Source organism: Alexandromys fortis, unplaced genomic scaffold, assembly GCF_014885135.2.
Source record: "Alexandromys fortis isolate MF-2015 unplaced genomic scaffold, M_Fortis_MF-2015_v1.1 scaffold_221, whole genome shotgun sequence".
NCBI classification, from domain to species: domain Eukaryota; kingdom Metazoa; phylum Chordata; class Mammalia; order Rodentia; family Cricetidae; genus Alexandromys; species Alexandromys fortis.
Window position 1 is genome coordinate 1,243,848 of NW_026068096.1, and position 20,910 is coordinate 1,264,757.

General features: G+C 55.7%; 1 protein-coding gene across 2 annotated transcripts; it reads left to right on the forward strand.

Annotated features, from left to right (window-relative positions):
- The first annotated feature begins 2,078 nt into the window (after positions 1-2,078).
- Positions 2,079-19,565, forward strand: Rexo1 (RNA exonuclease 1 homolog). 2 transcript variants are annotated; one of them, XM_050123489.1, is made up of 15 exons: positions 2,079-2,357; positions 11,168-12,888; positions 13,649-13,750; positions 14,256-14,469; positions 15,742-15,905; positions 16,189-16,320; positions 16,574-16,697; positions 17,288-17,401; positions 17,576-17,713; positions 17,845-17,958; positions 18,198-18,271; positions 18,507-18,617; positions 18,935-19,189; positions 19,268-19,388; positions 19,468-19,565. In XM_050123489.1, exons 1-15 carry the CDS (start codon positions 2,210-2,212, stop codon positions 19,554-19,556), a joined length of 3,621 nt encoding a protein of 1,206 aa, XP_049979446.1. In that variant the 5' UTR covers positions 2,079-2,209; the 3' UTR covers positions 19,557-19,565. The 2 variants fall into 2 exon arrangements, with proteins under 2 accessions (XP_049979446.1, XP_049979445.1); XM_050123488.1 differs by having other exon boundaries at positions 19,268-19,563.
- The last annotated feature ends 1,345 nt before the right edge of the window (positions 19,566-20,910 follow it).

A 20,910-nucleotide genomic window follows, 5' to 3' on the forward strand; every position in this document is an offset into this window, starting at 1 on the left:
AATATGGGGGGGGCGGCTAAAGTTTATTGTGCTGCCTGAGGATGTAAAACCAATGTCAATGTCTCCTGATTAAGGGTTAATAAAAAGGACTAGTCTCTTTCACCCATACCACACCAGAAAAAAAAAAAAGTCTAAAATCACTTTTAATGAGAAAAAAAAAATCTGACAGGCAATACTTGGGGTTTATAGTTATATGATCCAGAAAAAAAAAAAAAACATAGGGATTCTGTTCACCCTGTGAGTTGTAACACCTCCAATGATCATAGTACTAGGGCCCAACCCGGTATTATCTGACCAGGGCCAATGAGCCCCTGCCGAGGTAGCCCCCATTTCCAGAGCCCTGGGCTCCACTCCTAGTCCTAAAAACCCTTCTACAACTCCTGCTTCACTGCTGGCAAGCTCTAATACAGGCCAGCGACTGTTTGATCTATAGTGGGAGCCTTTTCTTTGCTAAATAGTACTGACCCTAGCTTGACACAATCTTGTTGGCTATGCTTGTCAACAGGACCTCCCTAATATGAGAAAATAGTCTCATCTGACAGTTTATTGATCTATGATGGGTCTATAACACTGGTTTGTTAATCTCTGTGTACAGATCCAATTGATCATCCAAATTTACTAATATCTCAAGATTGAGATATTTGACCAAATAAGAGGAGGGAATGTAAGACTTTAAGACAATCCTGAAGTCATTTTTGAATCCTCTCAGCCTCTGTGCCATAGTGCTTCCCCTCCTCCCCTGGGAACCAAGAACCTAACAGCTACACTCGCACGTACTCAGTTCCTGAACAATTACCCATATACGTATGCTTTGGTTCGGTCCACTGGGAAACGGGGTCAAAATGACCTCTTACCTCATCTGATCTGGCAACAGCTCTCCAGTCAATTATTGGCAATAGCCCTTTCAAATAACCCAATCAGAATAGTCAAAGAACAACCCCCCTTGCTTCTGTAGCCCCTTTAAAAGTAGACTGTACCCGCTATTCGAGGTCCCTTGGCTTCCTGAATGCTGGGGGACCCTGTCATGACAGAATTAATAAAATCCTCATGCTTTTGCATCGGCTGTGGTATGTGGTCTCTGTGGTCTTCTCGGTGTTTGGACGCCAGAGTCCAACAGGCAGATCCTGGAAGCCCGAGGGCCAGATAGAGTAGCTGAAGTACTTTGGTAAGAAGCCTATCTCAAAAGAAGACAAAAGAAAAAAAAAGGGGGGGGGGACAAAAGGTGGAAAGCTATACCTTCCTAGCCTCTGCATGTGAGCGCACAGTCCTGCACCCCTCAAAACACTCCCCCACCCAACAAAAATAAAACGAAACAAAAAAAAACAACCAAAAAAAGTTTCCGGAGTGGCTCAGTGGTAGAGCGCTAGTCTAGTGTATCCAGGCTCTGCAAAATTAAGAAATGTCCCGTTTCACGGTTAGGTGAATATTTGAGCGTCAACTCAGACAGGCGTGGGTCTCTCAACACTAAGACCCGGCTCATGAGTTGGCTCCGTGGTGAAGAGCACTTGCTGCTTGCTGCTCTTGCAGAAGACTTGGGTTCTATTTCCAGTACTCACATGGTCGTTCGCAACCATCTGTAGCTGCAATTCCAGGGGATTCGACTCCGTCTTCTGTCTTCTGCGAGCATCAGGTACAGTCATGTTTGCACATACATACGAACTCAAAGTAAATCGAGAGAGAGAGAGAGAGAGAGAGAGAGAGAGAGAGAGAGAGAGAGAGAGAGAGAGAGAGAGAGAGAGAGAGAGAGAGAGAGAAACACTCTCCTCGTCCTCCAGGTGGCGCACGAAGTTATTATGTAGCGAAATAAAAATAAGCATAGTCCGGGGACCCGAGGGACATTTTCAATCAGGCGCGCTCTGGACAGTCCAGGCTCCTCAGAGGCTTGAGGTTCAAGATAACCGCGAAAGTCGGGTGCCGAAAGGTTCTTAGTGACCAGGAACAGATAATTAAGCTTTCTTTAGAGCTTCGCTTGTCCTAGACCTGCGTCGGCCACTATTCCAAGGGAGCCGATATTGCAAGCAGGCACACTTCGGGCAGCCTTTCCCGGCGTCCCTAGCGACAGCGTCCCGGGGGCCTCTGGGGGCCTCGGAGCAAGATGGCGGCGGCGGCGGGGTCCAAGAGGCGCGAGCGGCGGCCTCCGGAACGAGTGTGAGGAGGGGTCCCGGGGTCCCGGGTAGCTCCGGGCCGGGGCCCCGCTGAGGAACGGACCATGCTACGTTCTACCGGCTTCTTCCGCTCCATCGATTGCCCATACTGGGCAGGAGCACCCGGGGGGCCTTGCCGGCGGCCCTACTGCCACTTCCGGCACCGCGGAGCTCGGGGCCCCGGCAGCGGAGGCGCGGCGTCTCCCGCAGCAGGTAAAGCCCGCACGACTGCGCCCGGTTCCGCAACTTGGCCAGCGCGCCCGTGCTGCATGTTCCCCTTATGCAGCCTGGTCGCACACCCTCACAGTGCTGTCCCTCCTCCCCTAGTCGCTGTCGCGATGCTGTGCAAGTGTCTAGGCCTCTCTGATCACTGAGTAAAACGTAAATGCCGACTCGGCAGAGGGAGAGACAGTGTAGGCGTCCGAGCCTACATTGTCCGTTGGTGCAGTCGGTGCGATTCCCCCGGTCCTCATTCCGTCCTCATTGTTTGAAACGGGATGTCATTCCCCTCCTGTCACCGAACACCCAACCCTATGCGCTTGTGGTACATCTCGTTTATGATCACGACACTTTCCTCGGGCGTCTCCAGTAGTTGGAAATACAAGGCCCTAGGGGCACCTGCTGTTTGTCTAGCTGAAAACCTACTTGGCTTGGATGAATGTAGACTTTCAGTTTGTCGGGGAGCCTGTCACAATGACTGTTGTGATGGCGCTTCTTAAGGCCTCGAGGATTAGGCAGTGTGGAGGAGGTACTGTATTAGAAGAAAACAGTGGGAGAAATTAGGATTTTGTTAATTAGTGTTTTGTTTGTTTTTACTGAGTAGGCCTGACTAGCTTGGGACCCAGGATCCTCAGTTCAGTCTAGCGAGTTCTGGGATGACATTGTGGGACTGGAGAGATGGCTTATATTTGCCGTTTTGACTGGAAGCGTGGGCGGTGGCACGTCTCTTTAGTCCCACGGCACTCGGGAGACATAGCCAGGTGGACCTCTTGAGTTCGAGGCCAGCCTGGTCTACATGAGGATTTGTTCCAGAAAAAACATAGATAGTGAGATCCTGTGGGGTTGGGTAGGGAGAGCACACTTGCTACCATTGCAGAGGCCCGGGATTGGCTTCCCAGCATCCATATAACTTCCAGTTCCAGTACCTGATGCAGTCCGGTTCTGCGCATCAGACAGGTGTGGTGCAAATCCATACATCCAGACAAAACTCTTATGCACGAAATTAATAAAAAATACAAAAAAACTTAAAAAGTGGCACTGCACCCAGGCATTGTGACCTTTTATCCCAGCACCAGAGAGGCAGAGGCAGGTTGGCCTGAGTTACATATGTGGCCATCTCTAAAACAGAAAGACAGGCAGACATTAGGAGGAAAAGGCTGGAGGAAGGGCTTATTGAATAGAGTTCTGTTTAGACCCCTGGTGACCTCTGTCCCTTCAGAGGGCCTCTCCTTTATTTTATTTATACATTTGAGGCAGGTCTCATGTAGTGTAGGCTGGCCTCAGAGTCTGCGCAGCCAAGAATGCACCCTGCTGACATGACAAGTGCATCATCCCAGCTGCTTTGTTGTTGCAGCCCTGGGGACAGGCGCACACTCACGTGTGAGAGGTGAGCCTCAGCACTGGCTTCATCTCCAGTTCCCAGATTGATTTCAGATACCAGTCTGTCTCAGTCTGTGTTTCTTTAAGTAAATATTTATTTGAAAGTGTTAAAGCTGGGCTGTGGTGGCGCACACCTTTAATCCCAGCACTGGGGAGACAGAGGCAGGTGGATCTCTGTGAGTTGGAGGCCAGCCTGGGCTACAAGAACTAGTTCCAGGGGCTGGAGAGATGGCTCAGAGGTTAAGAGCATTGCCTGCTCTTCCAAAGGTCCTGAGTTCAATTCCCAGCAACCACATGGTGGCTCACAACCATCTGTAATGGGGTCTTCTGGCCTGCAGGCATACACACTGTCAGACTATTGTATACATAATAAATAAATAAATATTTAAAAAAAAAAAGAACTAGTTCCAGAACAGGCTCTAAAGCTACAAAGAAACCCTGTCTCAAAAAAAAAATAATTTAGTGACAGTGTTGTAACAGTCCCCCCAAAAATAAGTCTGATGGTAGCACACACCTTTAATCTTAGGAGTAGAGACAGGTGGATCTCTGAGTTCCAGGCCAGCTTGGTCTACAGAGTGAGTTCCAGGACAGCCAGGGCTACACAGAGAAGCCCTGTCTCTAGAAACCAGAACCAAACAACATATATGTATGTATGTATGTATGTATGTATGTATGTATGTATGTGTATGTATGTGTATGTATGTATGTGTGTGTATAGATGTATGTATGTGTGTGTATGTATGTGTGTGTATGTATGTATGTGTTCCAAATGTGTGCAGTGTCCAGGAGGCAGAAGAGAGCATTGGATCCCTTGGCACTGGATTTAGGGGTGGTGGTGAACCGCTATGTGAGGTGCTAGGAATCCAACTCAGGTTCTCTGCAAGAGGAGCTGGTATCCTCAAGCCGTGAGCCATCTCTCTAAGCCCTGCTGGTGTGTTTCTATGAAACAGGTTGACCTTGAACTTGTGATCCTTCTGTCTCTGCCTCCTGAGCACTGGGATGCCAGGCATGAACTGCCAAATCTGTTTTTAAGTCCAGTTTTATGCATACACCGGCTTAAAGCACCTGCAGTGGTCTTCATCCTTAGTGGTTAGGTTCCTCATCTGGCCCTCAGCTGGGTACTCCACCCAGGCACTGGGGAAGCTGCCATGGAGGAGCAAGGACACAGCTCTGCAGATGTTAGCCCAGGGTGGACACTAAGTGTCTGGTGTAGGTAGCATGCAGTTTCTTTTGTTTGCTTTTTATATGTATGTATGTTCCTGTTTGTCTCTGTGTCTGTCTCCTGGGTGGGTTTCTGCAGAGGCCAGAGGGAGGCATTGGATCCCCTAGAGCTGGAGTTCCAGGTGGTTGTCAGCTTCCAGACACGAGAGCTGAGAGTTCAGGCCCTCCAAAAGAGCAGCCAGTGCTCCTAACTACTCAGCCACAGGCCTCACTGTGTAGCCCTGTCTGTCCTGGAACTGGCTATGTAGACCAAGCTGGCCTGGATTGCTTCTGCCCCCCCTAGTGCTGGGGTTAAAGGTGCAGGTTCTGGACCTCAAGGGGCGATTGTGTCAGCATGCGACACATCCTTTGGTCTAGGGATATCCTGACTTTTATCGTTTACTTCCTTTTTGCTGTGTGAGGATGGAAGGCAGAGCTTCCTGCATGGCCATTGTGTGCCGAGCTGTACCCAGTCAGCCCCATCTCTGCGCAGAGTGTTAGTCCTCAGCTTCCCTCCATGCTGCTCTTCACATGCTGTCTCGTGCCACAGAGGGTCGTGTTGGACGTCTGGTGATGTCCTTTACACCCTGCTCTTTAGTTTTGAGGACAGGCATTTTCTACTGTCTATAACCCAAACAGAGCCCAGCCCTTCCTGCTCTGGGGACCTTTGTGACCTGCTGTCCTCTCCTTGGTGCACCACAGCAGCCCTCTGAGGAGGCCTGGGCCTGGACGACTCTGGGCTAAGATAGGGTCCAAATGCCTCAACCTTGGTGGCATCCTTTGGGCTCGCTGGAGTAGCCCTCCATGGCCTTTGTGCCCACAGCAAAGCAAACTCACATGTGGCTGGCCTCCAGCGGCTTAGAACTGCAGGTGAAGGTGCCACAGAGACAACTAGCCCTGCAGCCCTGCTGGGCTGGCCTTTTGCTCAGTTGGAGAGACATGGTTAGCCTTTTGAGGCATGGTTGAGTACTATGCCGGGGAGACAGGCTGAGGGGCACCAGTGAGGCAGGTTAGAGCTGGGGAGTTGAGTGACAGGGCCGGGCTCGGGTTTTTCTGGGGACTCATAATGTTTGGGTCTGACTGGTATACATAGAGGGACTGGTACAGTGGCCTCACAGAGCCAAGGGCCCCCTGCTGGCTCCACTTGTTGGAGGTGAGGACGCTGGTCTTTTTCTTAGATTTCCCTTATAATGGGCAAACTCACAGAACAGGATGAGAAGTCCAACCTCAGGTGCGTGACACAGGAATCAGAGACAGCAAGCCCTGGGCAGGCCTGTGGTTTTCTCTGGGTACCAAAAGGTCATACTCTAACCTGGTCTAATCTCTTAAAGGTCACTGGTTGACAGAGGTTCCCCATCACCTCCCCTTTTTTTCTAAATAAGAGAATTCCAAGGCCTTTAATCCCAGCCCTTGGGAGGCAGAACTCACCATATGTGAGTTCAAGGCCAACCTGGTCTCCATTGCTAGTTCCAGGACTGGCTCCAGAGCAACACAGAGAAACCCCGCCTCAGAAAAACCAAACAGAACACACAGGAGAGTTCCAAACCCCATACAAACTACATACACTAGGAACAGACACCAGCTGTAAGATTAGGATCACAACCAGCAGAAACAATATAAACATTCTATCCTAAGGAGTCTTAAGTCTTGTATTGGAAATTGCTTGACTTGATCATGAGAGGAAGGTAACTATGACTATCTAATCTTCAACCCCATCGAAGGCCTGAGAAGGGAGATAATATTACTTGAGTAGGCAGGAAGTGCAGTCAAGCAGCTTCCAAAATGCACAGAGACAACTGGCTACTTGGGCGATCACCCAAAGTCTCATTTGCAATGTTGAAGCAACCAACTTTGGCTAAGGTCTAGAGTAACTGACAGACGGTTTTCAGAGGCAGGAACATTTTCAGAACTGTCTTTACTCTGTCTTGGCTAGGTTTGGCGTCTTTCCTACATCTGCCTCTGGCCATGGCTCCTCTCTGTTCATCATGACCACTTTGTTTCCTGCGAGTTCAGCTGGACACTGCTGCTCTCTGAGCCCGTCGTTCAGCAGGCCCCTTTGACCTGGTTCTGTGGCCTGTCTGTCCCGGTGCCATTTACACAAGGGACTGCTAGTGAGTAGCACTAGTAGCACTGACATCCTCTCTTGAGGACACCCTCTCACAGAGGCAGGGGCATTGGATTGAGTCTGTCTGGAATTGGTAGGCCTGCAAGGGGGAGGCTAGTCTGGCAGAGGCCTGGAAGTATGGCCTCTGCAGGGGACTTCTTCCATGCCAAGCCTTAAACAGGGCCTGTGGTGTCAGGAGACCCATGGGAGAGAATTAGGGCACACTCTATCCCTTGAGGGTGACTTGTCCCTGGGACCTATAGTGCACCAGTGTTTTCTGGAAGCAGCCCCCCCCCCCCAAGAATGGACTTCTGCCCCACAGCAGCCTGGGGGTGTTCTCCGGCCCTGCTTCTCTTTGCCAGAGACTTTGGGGTGGTAGTGGTCTGGGCACGTGTACCCCGAGGTTTTCTGAAGGTCTTTCTGGCTATTCTGGACTCAGTTTATACCTATGGGACTCTGTGGGAAGAGGACAGGCAGGCCTGCATACTGGCTCTGTCTGCTTCTGGGAAAGAGTAGCTGAGAATTGAGAATTTTCTTAGTTGTACTGGAAAGTACTTTACCGGGAAAGGAAGGCCACCTCTATCTAACCTTGCCCAGGGTGATGTTAGCCTGCTTATCAGCTCCTCTGAGCTCTGGTGTGGGGGGGGGGCACAGTGGCTCAGACCTGTCCCTGCCCCAGAGAGCCCAGCATCCTAGGAATTCAAGGCAGCTGTCTCCTTGTACCCCACTGAGTGACCACACCTGCCTGGAAGCCATCACCCTAAAGCACTGACCTTGTAGAGTCACGAGAAGGTTCTAGAGGGTGACCTGGGGGCACAGGGATCCTGGGCACATTCCTTAAAGGTGACTGCCTAGGATAAGACTTGTGCACCCATCTGAGGCTGAGGGGCACGCCTTAGGCCTGGTGTCACCCTCTTTGGCCAGACTCATACTTGTGTGCAGCTTCCCATAGCTTTTTTCTGGTGTCCTGCTGCAATGTGTGTGGTCTCTGTGCGTGAGTCCAAGGTAGCCTTGGAGCTTGACCCTGCTTGAGTGACCGCATCCGTCCAGTGGTGTTGAGCGCAGGGGAATGTAGGTGCCTGGAATGTATGTGGGAAGGCCCAGAAAGATGGCTCACAGTCCTCAGTGGAGGCCTTGGGCAGTGTGGCCATCTGTTCTGGAGCTGCTGTTTAGAACTGTGCCAGTCAGAATCCAAATCCATCTGAGACAGACAGCCCAGAGTGGACTTAGCACCCAGCACTGGCCACAGTGCCTCTCCTCCCTAAGGTGTATATGGATTGTCCTCGGCTGCAGGGCTGGACTGGATGCTAAGCAGTCCCTTAGCTTTAGCAGTCCTTTGGCCTTGAGTGGAGACCCCCAGGTGCTGGCTGGGGGCTGACTTTCTGTTAGCAGGAGAGGCCCAGTGAGACTCGGCTGCCCATGGTGTGGCCTGACAGTCACCCAGGAGGATGCTGCTTGGCTCGGCCTCTTTGTGTCTCTCCTCCCACAGACAGTCTGAACTTGCTCCAGGCGACCTGTTCCAGCCTGAGCACCCAGTTCCCTGTCCAGCGGTCTGTCAGGTGGGGAGTGTAGGTGGTGTGTGGATCCTACCCCCGCCTAGGACTTCGAGACCCTCTCCTGCAGGTGGGGAATTTCCAAGAGCCCAGCCCACTCTCCAGAGATCACCATGTACACCACATTTACACAGAAGGCTCCTCCTTTGTCACTGTAGAATTTTGAGACTCCATCTCATTATGAAGCCTAGGGTGGTGTGATCCTCCTGCCTCAACTGGGATAACAGGTGTGATTACTCCTGGGGTCAACATCTGTATTAGTGATGTGTGTGACAAAACACTTGGCGGTGGCAGCTTAGGAGGGTTATTCTGGCTCACAGCTGGAGCTGCGGTCCACCATAGCATGCAGGCATGGGGGCAGTTTGGGGCCCCAGCCCATGCAATGGTGTCCCCAAGTGTAGGGCGGATCTTCTCACAGCCTATGCAATGGTGTTCCCAAGTGTAGGGCGGATCTTCTCACAGCCCATGCGATGAACATTGGATGTCTCAGCACTTGCCACTAAGCCAATTGAAGCCCTGGAGCCCACTTGGTGGAGGGAGAGGACGGACTCAAGCTGTCCTCTGACCTCTACTTGCAAAATAAGAAGCCATTCTCCAAATGACAAAGCCAGGCAGAGTATCCCTCATCCGGGTGTCTTCCCTGCCCACGCTCACTGGGCTTAAGCAGGGCATTGCTTGCAGGAGGCCCTGGGCATAACATTCATTTTAGCCCTGGCTGAATGGTTTAGTTTGTAGTTTACCCCCACCCCTTTCTCCTCATCCCCCCCTTCCTCCCCTTTCCCAGGGGCTCGGGGCATGCTATGCAGGCTCTTTGCTACTGAACCCCCAACCCACTTTAATCTTTTTGTTTTGAGATGGGGCCTTGCTGGCCTAAGCTGTCCTTGAACTTCTGATCCTCCTACCTCAGCCTCCTGCTGTTGGCCCACTACCTCTAATCATTGGAATGTTACTTTCTAAGAAAGTGAGAAAGCCTGGCACCGCTCCAGCACCCAGGAGGTGGAGGCAGGAGGACCGAAAGTTCAAGGTCATCCTCAGCTGCATTCAGGCCAGCTAGGGCTACACCACTGTGAGATCCCACCTCAGATAACTAAGGGACTAATGAGAAGGCAGCTCACCTGTTTCCTGGTTTTCCCCAGTCCCTTCCAAGGCCAGTGGGCTCTGGCTGGGTCCCAGTATGTGCTGGGTTCTGGTCCCCAAGCCCTTGCTTTTCTAGGCAGCAGGGGCTTAGAGTGAGCACCCCATCTTTTGTCCTTCAAGTTGCAGATGTGAAGTCCCCTGCCATGTCCCCTCATGATTCCCAGTCGCACCTCCCCTGAGACCACCTTGTGAAGGCACGTGGCCCCTGCTGATGAGGGATGGTTCCCAGCTCAGGGTCATCAGCCACAGGCTTTGGGGACAGGACGTCAGTTGTAGGCAGCCACAGGGAACTGCCATGGGGTCACCTCGTGAACTGCACATGTCTGAATGCGTGACTGTTCTGCAGGACTGTATGGGCTCTTGAGAAGGCCAACTGGTTTGTAACAACCTACCCTCCCTGACCCTGCAGCTCACTTGGGGGCAGTGCTTGGAGAGGGGATAGCAATAATGTATCTGGGCCCCACCTCTTCCAGATATTCATAGTTGGGTCGTACAATTCTTGCTTTTACTGGTGGGACTACATAGTTGCTTTATTAAGGCTTAAAAACGGTTTTTACTTTTCATATGTGAGTGTGGGGGCTGTGTGAGTCAGGCCTCCATGGAGGCCAGAGGTGTCCTGGACTGGCCACCTGCTGTGGGGCTAGGGTGTCAGCTAGATCCGTCTGCAGTGCGGTGGAGTCCTTACTCTGCCGTCTCTAGCCCATCAGGTCCTCTGCAAAGGTGTAAAATGCATGAGGGGCTCAGTGAAGGGTGGCCACTCCAGAAAAGCTGGTCGCAGTGGGGTGCACTTGTGACCACGGCACTGGGGAGGTGGAGCCCCAGGAGCTTGAGTTGGCCGTTGAACTAAGTGAGACCTACTTGACTGAGAGCAGGGCTGCAGGCCGGCCAGCCTTTAGCTGTGGGGTTAATTCCTGGTAGGCCCTGTGGGTAGTGTGTCCACTTGGGGTCTCCAGGCCATGCCAAGAGGTCCTTGGGAACTTCGCTTCTCTGCACCCCCTTCTGACATAGGATCTCATGCAGCCCAGGCTAGCTTTGAATTATGTAGCCTAGGCTTACCTTTAACTCCTGACCCTCTTCCTTCCCGCCTGTACCTTCCTAGAGCAGGGTGATGGGTGTGAGCCACCATGACTGGTCTACGTGGTGCTGGGGTGAAGCCTGTGCATCCCTGGCAGTGCTCTGCTCGCAAAGACCCAGACCCACCCCACATGCGCATGCACACACTCACGCACACCGGCACGCTTCTGTAATCTTCTGCACAGGTCCTGCCGTAGGGCAGGTGATTCCCAACACATCAGCATCACGGTGTCATGGTAGGGACGTCCTGGGGGCCCAAGCCTGCTGTGCAGTAGGCTGTTGAAACCTGGTTCTCTTACCTTGCCCATCTCTGGCAAGCTTGCTCAGTGGTTATTCCATGTTCTCTTCCCTTGCAGGGCTTGGCTATGACCCGTACAACCCAGAGCTGCCTCAGCCTCCTGCACAGAGGGAGAATGGCACTCTGGGCCACGGTGATGGCATGCTGGAGCTGGAGCTGGTCAACCAGGCCATTGAGGCTGTGCGTGGCGAGGTGGAGCTGGAGCAGAGGCGCTACCAGGAGCTCCTGGAGACAGCACGGGGGCACGGCGCCGGGTCTTCAACCCTGGTGCCCTGCAGCCCTGCTATGAGCCTGGATGACGATGACACCTTCTCTCTGGCCCTCACCTATACACCAGGTGGCCTGCTGAGCCCAGACTCAGGCTATCAGCCCACCCCACTGGCCGCCCCTGCTGAGCCAGGTCACAAGTACTCACTGGCCCCTTCAGAGAGGGGTCAGAGCAGAGCTGGAGGGGGCACCAGTGCCCTGGAGTATATCCCCAAGGCTGTGAGCCAGTCGCGCCACTGTGGCCGACCCGTGTCTGGTGGCAAGTACGTAGTGGACAGCTCAAAGCCATCCACAGATCTGGAGTATGACCCACTGTCCAACTACTCAGCTCGGCACCTTGGCAGGGTCAGTGCCAGGGATGAGAGAGCTACCAAGCGACCACGAGGCTCCCGGGGTGCTGAGCCCTACACACCTGCCATTAAGAAGCCCTGTGACCCCTTTGGTGGCTGTGAGGCCAGGTTCTCAGACTCAGAAGACGATGTGGCCAGCCCACTGAAGGCTGATGCAGGCAGCCCCAAGGCTGAAGCTGACTCTGAAAGCAAGGCACCTGGGAAACGTGCCTCCGAGGAGGGCAGTCTGCGGGGCACCAAGGAGATGGCTGTGCAGTATGACGTGGAAGACCTTGGGCAGCCTCCCAAAGCAGCAGACACAGTGGCCTTGGCCAAGCTTGGCTCCCCAGCCAGGGCATCTCAAGAGGTTGGGGTCCCCAAGGATGGCAAAGCCAAGAAGAAGAAAAGTGGGACACTGGCCAGCCTCAGCAACAAGGACAAGGCCCGCAAAAAAGACAAGAAAAAAGACAAGGACCCAAGACGGCCCAGGGAGAAGGAGAAGCTGTGTGCAGACAAGAAGAAATCACAAGCTGGCAGCCCTCGGGGCAAGACCCAGGGCTCTGAAGGGACCAAGAAAAAGCCATCCAACACCACCACTGGAGCCAGCTCAGGAAAAGGGGGACCAAGTCACTCCTCCAGTGGAGGGCCACAGCCCCAAGATTCTGGGCCTGGTCCTCACCCGCCACTGGCCTGTAAAGGTGGCAGCGCTAGGAAGTCATCATCAGGGAAGTTAATGGACCGCAAGACCCGCTCCCTGGATGAGGGTGCCTCCCAGAGCACCCCTAAGCTCAAGAAACGGGCCCTGAGCCACGCTGAATTGTTTGGGGATGAGAGTGAGGAGGAGGAGGACTCGGGCCTGGGGGCCAGGGCACTCCGGGTCTGGCTCCCCACCCTGCCCAACCTCAGCTCAGACTCAGATTCAGACTCTGACTCCAGCCTGGGCCTGGGGGAAACGCAGGTGCCCAAGCGTCTCAAGGCCGTACCACCCACACCCCCCGTGCCGCCCTCCCCATTGTCCTCCTCCTCCTCCTCGGGTGCCAGCCAGTGTGCGGAGGAGGATGTGGACTACTCGGCCCTGGAGAAGGAGGTGGACTTCGATGCGGACCCCATGGAGGAGTGCCTGCGGATCTTCAATGAGTCCACCAGTGTGAAGGCAGAGGACAAGGGCCGGCTGGCCCGGCAGGTGAGGGCGCTGGCCCTGCAGGCGAGGGCCCTGCAAGGGGACACTCCATCCTGCAGCCAGCTCCAGCCAGCTCCAGCCTCTGCAACCCAGGCGGAAACCATTCCTTCAGCACTGGCCTCTTAACTCCATCCAAAATTCAGGAACCCTCGGTGGTCGCCTGCTGCCCCCCTGCACCCTGCCCAGAACGAGGATGCTGGCTTTCTACCCACCCAGCCGGCTTCCCATGGCAGCGTCCGACTGACCGTTCAGACTGACCGGCAAAGGGGTACCGGGCCCTCCCGCCCCAAGCCTGCCTCACACTTCCTGTCCCCAGCTCCTTGGCTTTTCTTACCCCCCTCCCCCCAACTCTTACTCCTTTTCTGGCCTCTGTCCCGCTTCTCTCCCCTTCTCCCTGGCTTGCCCGCTCAGGCCAACCTTGATCCATCTGGGTGTCCTTCTTCCTTTGTCCCTATGTTGGCCACCAGGAGGTGCTCACCCTGAGCAGACAAAGATGGACTTGGTCAGTTTCCTCCAGCACCAGGCCTATGGGATGCCCTTGACTGGCACTCCATATCTGAGCCATCATCCTGGGCTGCGTGTGGGGCAGCAGCAGGGGCTATGCCCACTGTCCTCCTGTTCACAGAATTGCTGTCCTAGCCTGGGAGACAGGTGCTGGGGTGGGCCTTGGGCCTGAGATCTGGTGGTGACATCAGGCTGGGTTGAAAGGCAGGAGTGTGACCCACGGAGGCACCCAGAGTGAGGAGTGCGTGTGTATTTTCAGACCCCCAAGGAGGCAGCCTCGGAGAAGGAGCATGGCAGCCTGACCACTTTGCTCCCGGGGCAGAAGAGGAGGGTCTCACATCTCTGCAAGCAAGGCAAGGAGGTAAGACCCAGATCTGGGATATGGGAAGGCAGCTGGAGGGAGACGGTCTGCCACCCCAGTCTAGATCCCAGGCCCCCTGCTGCTGGCCTTTGGTAAGCTGGTGTCCTGTAGAGAAACATGTCCTGACCACTGTCTGTCCTGTTGTCCCTCACTTGGTCATGGGGACAGTGTAGGGAAGTGTGGGGCGAGGCCAGGCTGCCTCAGCTGTGGCCGGAAGGCAACGAGGACCCAGGAGAGAGAAGCCTGCTCAGGGCTGTGGTGACAAGCTCAGCACTTGTTCTTAGAGCCTCCCTAGGAGGTGGGGCAGGGTCCCAGGTGCAAACAAGGAAGGGTTCGTCTAAGGAGATGGCACCGACAGCTCACAGGCCCCACTGCTGCCCTGCACTGGGAGGCTGCCAAGGGAGGCTGGGGGGGGGGGTCCTCCCCACCCTGGGACTTGTCCTCATTCAGCCTGCCTTGAGTGCTCTGGACTCAGAGCTGGGCTCCAGGACCTGTGTTCTTTCAGACAGAGGCCTCAAGGAGGGTTCCTGTGGCTCCCCCAGCACGGCCCCCCACTGCTCAGGAGGTGTGCTACCGGCGAGCACAGCAGGCACAGAGGGACTCAGCTAGCTGGCTGCAGGGTGCCCCGAAACCGACGGACAGGCTCTCCACTGTGCATATCTCGGCCCCTGGGGAAAAGAGGAGGATCGCTCACGTACCCAACCCCCGCCTAGCCACTGGTAAGTCTTGGCCCCACCCTCTTATATTCCCAACCCCAGCTTCTGAGATACAGGAGGCAGCACCCTGAGAAGTTCCTGATAGACTTGCGCACTGCCCTCCTGGGACCTTGGTGACTTACTGTGGAGTAGGGACAGAATGGCAGCCTCTTTGCTTCCTCCCAGATCCAGTCCCCTGGGACACTGGAGCCAGTGGTTGGTGGGACTTGCCTGGGCCTACGTGGAGTGGGCAGCAACTCTGAAGGTCAGGTGTGGGGTAGTCCTGTCTGTGCCGAGTCAAGTGGTCCCAATCCAGGAGGGACAGTGAGGTGTCACCATCGTCTTCCGGCTCCGAGGGAGGGTCTTGCCGTCAGGACAGACCAGGTCTCACTAGTCACTATGTGCACCTGTGACCAGTCAGGAAGAGCTGCCTGGCCTGGGCCTCCCCTTCCTTCCCCAGGGCTACAGTACCTGGAATTCTCTGTTCTTGTTCATGGCCTGGCCCAGCCACAGCACGGCTTGTTAGGGGCTGCTCTGGTTCTGTGACTCTCCTTGTCCTCCAGGCGCGCACCTTGATCTGCTTCAGTGCTCCTGCTATAGCTTGTGCACAGGGCTGGGCATCGCCCCTGTAGGTGTGCCCTCCTCTCCGGGGGACTCCTCCTCCCTAGGGGGCCTCTTCATGGTTTGCAAGTATAGCCTTGGGCTTGTTCCGGAGAGGAAAGCAGAGGCAGCCTGGTCTTGCCCCCGAGCCCTATCCAGAGACGATCCCGACTAGGGACAGGGACTCTCTGATGGTCAGGTACCCTATACCCCTTGCATGGACAATTAGGGGGCATCCCTGACCACCCCAGGCCAGGGCGGAGACTGTGTATGGTTTGTGACCTCATTACAGGGACAGGCAGGTAACCTGTCACAATGAACAGGTCAGGGCATCCCAGGCCCTCTGGTCCTGTGCCTAGGAGCCAGGGTTACCCCTCAGACGTCAATGCCTCAGAGTTGGGGACTGGAACATGCGGCAGAGGCCCCAGCCACACCACGCCATTCGCCAGACTGCCCCGACCGTGGCATTGCCTGAGCCGGCCTCCACAGCCGTGTTGCCCTTCCCTACCTCCATGGACTTGCTCCAGAGCAGCTAGAGTCCCATGTCCTTCCGCATCCCAAGCCCGGTGCCCCGGCCCCCGCTGCGCTGCGAGATGCGCATCCTGCTCACACTCAACGACCGCAGCTTCCTGGTGCTCCGCAGCTCCGTCATGGGCCTGCTGTCCTCCTGTACTCATGTCCCCTGTCCCCCACCAGCCCCAACAGGTGCCAAGAGGGCGCTACCTACCAGCAGCAGCCAGGCGTCCCACGGTCCTGAGCCTGGCAGCCAGCCTCTGAAGACACGCACGTTGTCAGGGATGGCATCCAAGACCACCACCACTGTCACCCCTAAGCGCATCGCCCACAGCCCGTCACTCCAGGTACCGTGCACCAGCTGGTGCCTCCCAACCTCACTGCGGGACTCTGAGGGGCCAAGGGCTATTCTTGGCTCATACTGTCCCCAGTAGGGTTCCATGTCGGCCTTATAGTGTATTGTTTCCTAGAAGGGAGGGTGAGCCAGAGTTCATGCAAACTGCAATCCCCCAGCCTTGTCCTCTAGAGTTCATGCTGGCCTTGTGCTGTGGACAACCCTTTCCTGTGTAGAAGCTCTGTGTCCTAACCCCACTCTCACCCTGACCCCCTCCCTGGGTCTCTTTCCTCCAGAGTCTAAAGAAGCCCATTATCCCAAAAGAATTTGGCGGCAAGGTCCCCACTGTGGTCCGCCAGCGCTATCTCAACCTGTTCATCGAGGAGTGCCTCAAGTTCTGCTCGTCCAACCAGGAGGCCATTGAGAAGGTGGGCCCTGGGCACTGTGGCCTTGAGCTGGAGCCAGGAAGGCCTGTTTGTCTCCCTGGCTCTCATCCAGGCATCTGGGTCCAGACTGACTGCCTGTACTGCTTCCTCGTGGGCGGCAAGGTTCTTCCTAGCCAGTGTGCCCTGAGTCACGGCAGAGACTTGTGTGGGGCGCGCCCTGGCCCTCAGCCCCTGCTGTCACCCCAGTTGAGCTGACCTTCTGCTCATGCTCCTGGTGCCACTGTGTCCTCCGCAGGCACTGAACGAGGAAAAGGTGGCCTACGAGCGCAGTCCCAGCAAGAACATATACCTGAACGTGGCTGTGAACACCCTCAAAAAGCTGCGGGGCTTGGTCCCCAACACCGTGCCCAGCCTCAGCAGTGAGTGGCAGCTCTGCAGGGAGGGGATTGTCCCCAGTACCTCACATGGAAGCTGCCGCCTGCAGTTCCCTCTGCTCCTCCCTCCCTCCCACTGAGGGCCTCTGCTGATGGTGTGCGCTGCCTCTTCACAGGGAGTGCTTGAGCACTGCCTTTGTTGGGAGACAGGGTTAAGATGTTTCATTCCGTCCCTTGAGAGGCCATGTAAGGCACACCACAGTGATCTCGCTTGCCTGTACAGCCCCTAGCCTCCGCTAGCTTCTCCCCTACCCACTGGAAGGGTCTGGGTGGCCTTTGGAGGCAGTGACAGCTCAAAGCCGATTCATTAGTTATCTTCCTGAGTAACTGCAGCATGCCCCTGCCTCACACCTTCCGTTAGGAACAGTGGGCCCGTCCTGTCCACCCGGAGCATGGATTGGGGAACTGCTCAGTCCTGGGGTGACTTGTCCTGCCTTCCCTTCCCAGCGGGGACTCTGTAGGCAGGAGAAGGTAGTGTATATGCGATGGGTACTGGCTAGGAGACAGCAGTGAGGTGACCGAGGGCTGAGTGCAGCTGGCTCACTCACCCCTGCCTCCTCTGCACTTCCTTCTAGAAGCCAGTGGCCGCAGGGTTGTGTCCCATGAGGTGGTGCTGGGGGGCAAATCGGCAGCCAAGACCAGCTTCTCACTGAGCCGCCCCAGCAGCCTCCGGGTGGAGGATCTGAAAGGTGAGTTGGCACCTCTGCTGACCCACACCTCCCTCTGTGCGTCCTGACCCTGCCCTCTTCCATATCTTGTCCCCCCCTCCTCTGCAGTAGGGACTGCCCAGTGCAGCAGTGTGTATGCATGTGTGTGCGCATGTCCCCTATCCCCTGCAGCACCGACACCCAGTGTCTCCACAGGGAGTGCCCTGTACAGCCGTCTCAGGGAATACCTGCTCACCCAGGAGCAGCTCAAGGAGAATGGCTATCCTTTCCCCCACCCAGAGCGCCCAGGGGGCGCCGTCATCTTCACAGCTGAGGAGAAGAAGCCCAAAGACCGTGAGTCTCCTCCTGTTGGGCCCTCAGCCAGGAACACTGAGTGGGGAGCTGCCCGCCGAGTTGGGGCATCAGGAGTGCTGGGTGCCAGCCTCTCGCCCATGTGCTCTCTGTCCATCTGTCCTCACCCCCAGCCTCCTGCAGAATTTGCTGTCGCTGTGGCACCGAGTACCTTGTGTCCTCCTCGGGCCGCTGTGTGCGCAGTGAGGAGTGTCACTACCACTGGGGGCGACTGCGGCGGAACCGAGGTGAGGCCACTGGGCCACAGACAGTCCTGCCTACACCCTCCTGGCCACCCCACCCCACTTCCCACTTCCATGGGAAGGCCCTGGCCTTCTGTGATCTAGATTTTCCTCCAGAGCAGCTCTGCTTGGCTCCAAGGGGGACCTTCCCCGGGCCTGCAGCAGCTTGAGACACTTGGCCAGGTGCCTTCCTTGGATCCTGCTCCCTGCCCGGTGCCCTGAACACCATTGCTCTCTCTCCCCAGTGGCTGGGGGCTGGGAGACCCAGTATATGTGTTGCTCCGCTGCGGTTGGCTCTGTGGGCTGTCAGGTCGCCAAGGTAAGGCCTGCTGTGGCCACGCCCTGCTCTTAGCTTCTGCACTGGGGTTGAGGGACACATCTGAGAGCTATATATGGGCTTGTTATGTGGCCCCACTCAGCCCTTCCGGTGAGGAGTACACTGGGCCCACCCGCCTCCACAGGCACCTGGTCCCAGGCCTAGCCAGGGGCAGGGAAGTCCCCAAGCATCACTTGTGGCCTGTGCTGGCCCTGCTGCTCACTCCCTTGTTCCCCAGCAACACGTGCAGGACGGCCGGAAGGAGAACCTGGAGGGCTTTGTGCGCACCTTCCAGAAGGAGCTACCAGAAGATTCCCACGCAGGGGTCTTCGCCCTCGACTGTGAGATGGTGAGTTTGGGGTCTCAGGAACCTAGGTGCTGTGTGCGGCTGGGTCCACTCTGGGAAGGTGAGGCAGGGAAGCCGGCCAAGAGCTGTCACCGATGCCCTATCTCAATGGCTGTCTTGCACTATCAGGCTAGTGGCCTGGGGCGGGGCAGTCTTCTCAGCCCACTTGAGAAGGCTTCTCTGAGTCTCCAGCCCACGCCTCTCTCTGCTGCGTTGCCCTCCTGGTGTCATCCGGGGTCTGAGCAGCTGCCATGGCTAGCCACAGCGGGGAGAGGTGAGCCGGGCAGCCGACTGCATTGGTGTCCGTCTCATGCCCGCAGTCCTACACTACATACGGCCTGGAGCTGACCCGCGTCACAGTCGTGGACACAGACATGCAGGTCGTGTACGACACCTTTGTCAAGCCTGACAACGAAGTTGTCGACTACAACACCAGGTTCTCAGGGGTGACGGAGGCCGACCTTGTAGACACGAGTATCACACTGCGGGATGTGCAGGCCGTCCTGCTGAGCATGTTCAGTGCTGACACCATCCTCATAGGACACAGCCTGGAGAGTGACCTGCTGGCCCTCAAGGTATCTGTGCCTTCTGTGCCTAAGGATGGGAGGCCATGCCTACCGGGTCCCGTCCATTATCCACCCTCCTCCCTGTAGGTGATCCATGGCACGGTGGTGGACACGTCAGTGCTGTTCCCACAACGCCTGGGCCTGCCCTACAAGCGCTCCCTGCGGAACCTCATGGCCGACTACCTCAGACAGATCATCCAAGACAATGGTGCGGAGCCTGGGTCCAGGGTGGGGGCTGGGGGAACATACAGAAAGTCAGGACTGTGCTTGCCATGTCTGCCCTGCAGTGGGTGGGCATAGCTCCAGCGAGGACGCCAGCGCCTGCATGCACCTTGTCATCTGGAAGATCCGAGAAGACGCCAAGACCAAGCGATGACTCCCCACTACCGTGCCCCTCCCTTCCTACGACCCTGGCTGCCCTCAGCCCCTATGCCCCATGGCCTCTTTTCAAACTGTATAATAAAACATGACAGCTGACCATGCGCTTCCAAGCTCAGGCTCCAGGTCTGCAGTGGCCCTGAGACCGAGCGGCCCTGAGCCCTACACAGTCCCACGTGTCACCCACCCCCCACTTCTGTCCCTGAGCCCAGTCAGCCCCCACCCCTCCTTCTGCTGGAGGCAGTGGTCCTTCCTCCCTCCTTTGTATATAACACAGGTGACAGGACAAGCCCTCGTGGTTTGAGACAGGGGTTGTCTTTTTTTACTTTATACTGTTATTTTTATTACTTTTTAATTTAAACCTGCTGACCTGCACAACTCCTCAGTAGAGGAGTTCAACCCTGGTGCCATTGGGATCCAGGGGCCGAACCCCACACAGTCAGTCCCATGGGCCTGGATGTCTGCCCTGCCTTGTGGGGTGGCTTCCAGAACTCACCCCAACCCACCAGAGCTCTCCAGCCTCAGAGCCAAGCCAGCCCCAAGACCGTCTTCCGGGGGAGAGGGGCTGCTGCCTCTCTCCATGGGTAGGAACGGAATAAATGTTTATATGAAGTTTAGATTTCATATGTGTGGTGCTTTGGCCAGGCAGGACACCTTCTTGTGGCCCCTGTCCTATTGGCCAGGGTTGACAAAACAATTTATTCCCTTGTTCAAGAGGGCCCTTGCCATCCTGTTTTGGGGACCTTTGTGAGACAGCCCTCTCCTGAGTGTCCCTGGTGCATGCTGGTAGTGTGTGGTCCATGCCTCTTTGCTTGGTATAAACCCAGCTAGCTACTCAGACAATGTCCAGGGTGAAGACCAGGGACCCTTGCCACCTGAGAAGGGGCCTATAGCCATCAAGGTTTTCTGGTTTCTAAGACCAGAAAACAATAAATTTTCCACATGACCTCGGTTGGTTGGCCTCCTCTTGGCAGTTGTCTACAGCACAGTGAGATCTGGAGTGGGCAGGCCCTGGTTTGGCTGCAGTTAAAGCCATGCAAGGACACCCCACTGTGATGGTCAGAGCCCTGTTTGAGCCTAGTCCCTGTTTGAGCCTAGTCCAAATGCTGCGCAAGCCACCTGTGGGCGCTCCAGCCCGTGGCCGCAGCAGCCTGGGGGGGGGCGTGTCTATTTGGTGGACAGGGAACTGCAGGACCCATGGGAGCTTTCTTGGTTAAGCTGGGCAGTCTACCCTCAGGGGTTCTCTTGACCAATTTGTCCCCTTTTACCTTCTATAAACAAGTTTTTTTAAAAAATAAATGGTGCCGATGTATTCACAGAAGTCCAAGTGTCTGCCTTGGGTGCTTTGGTGT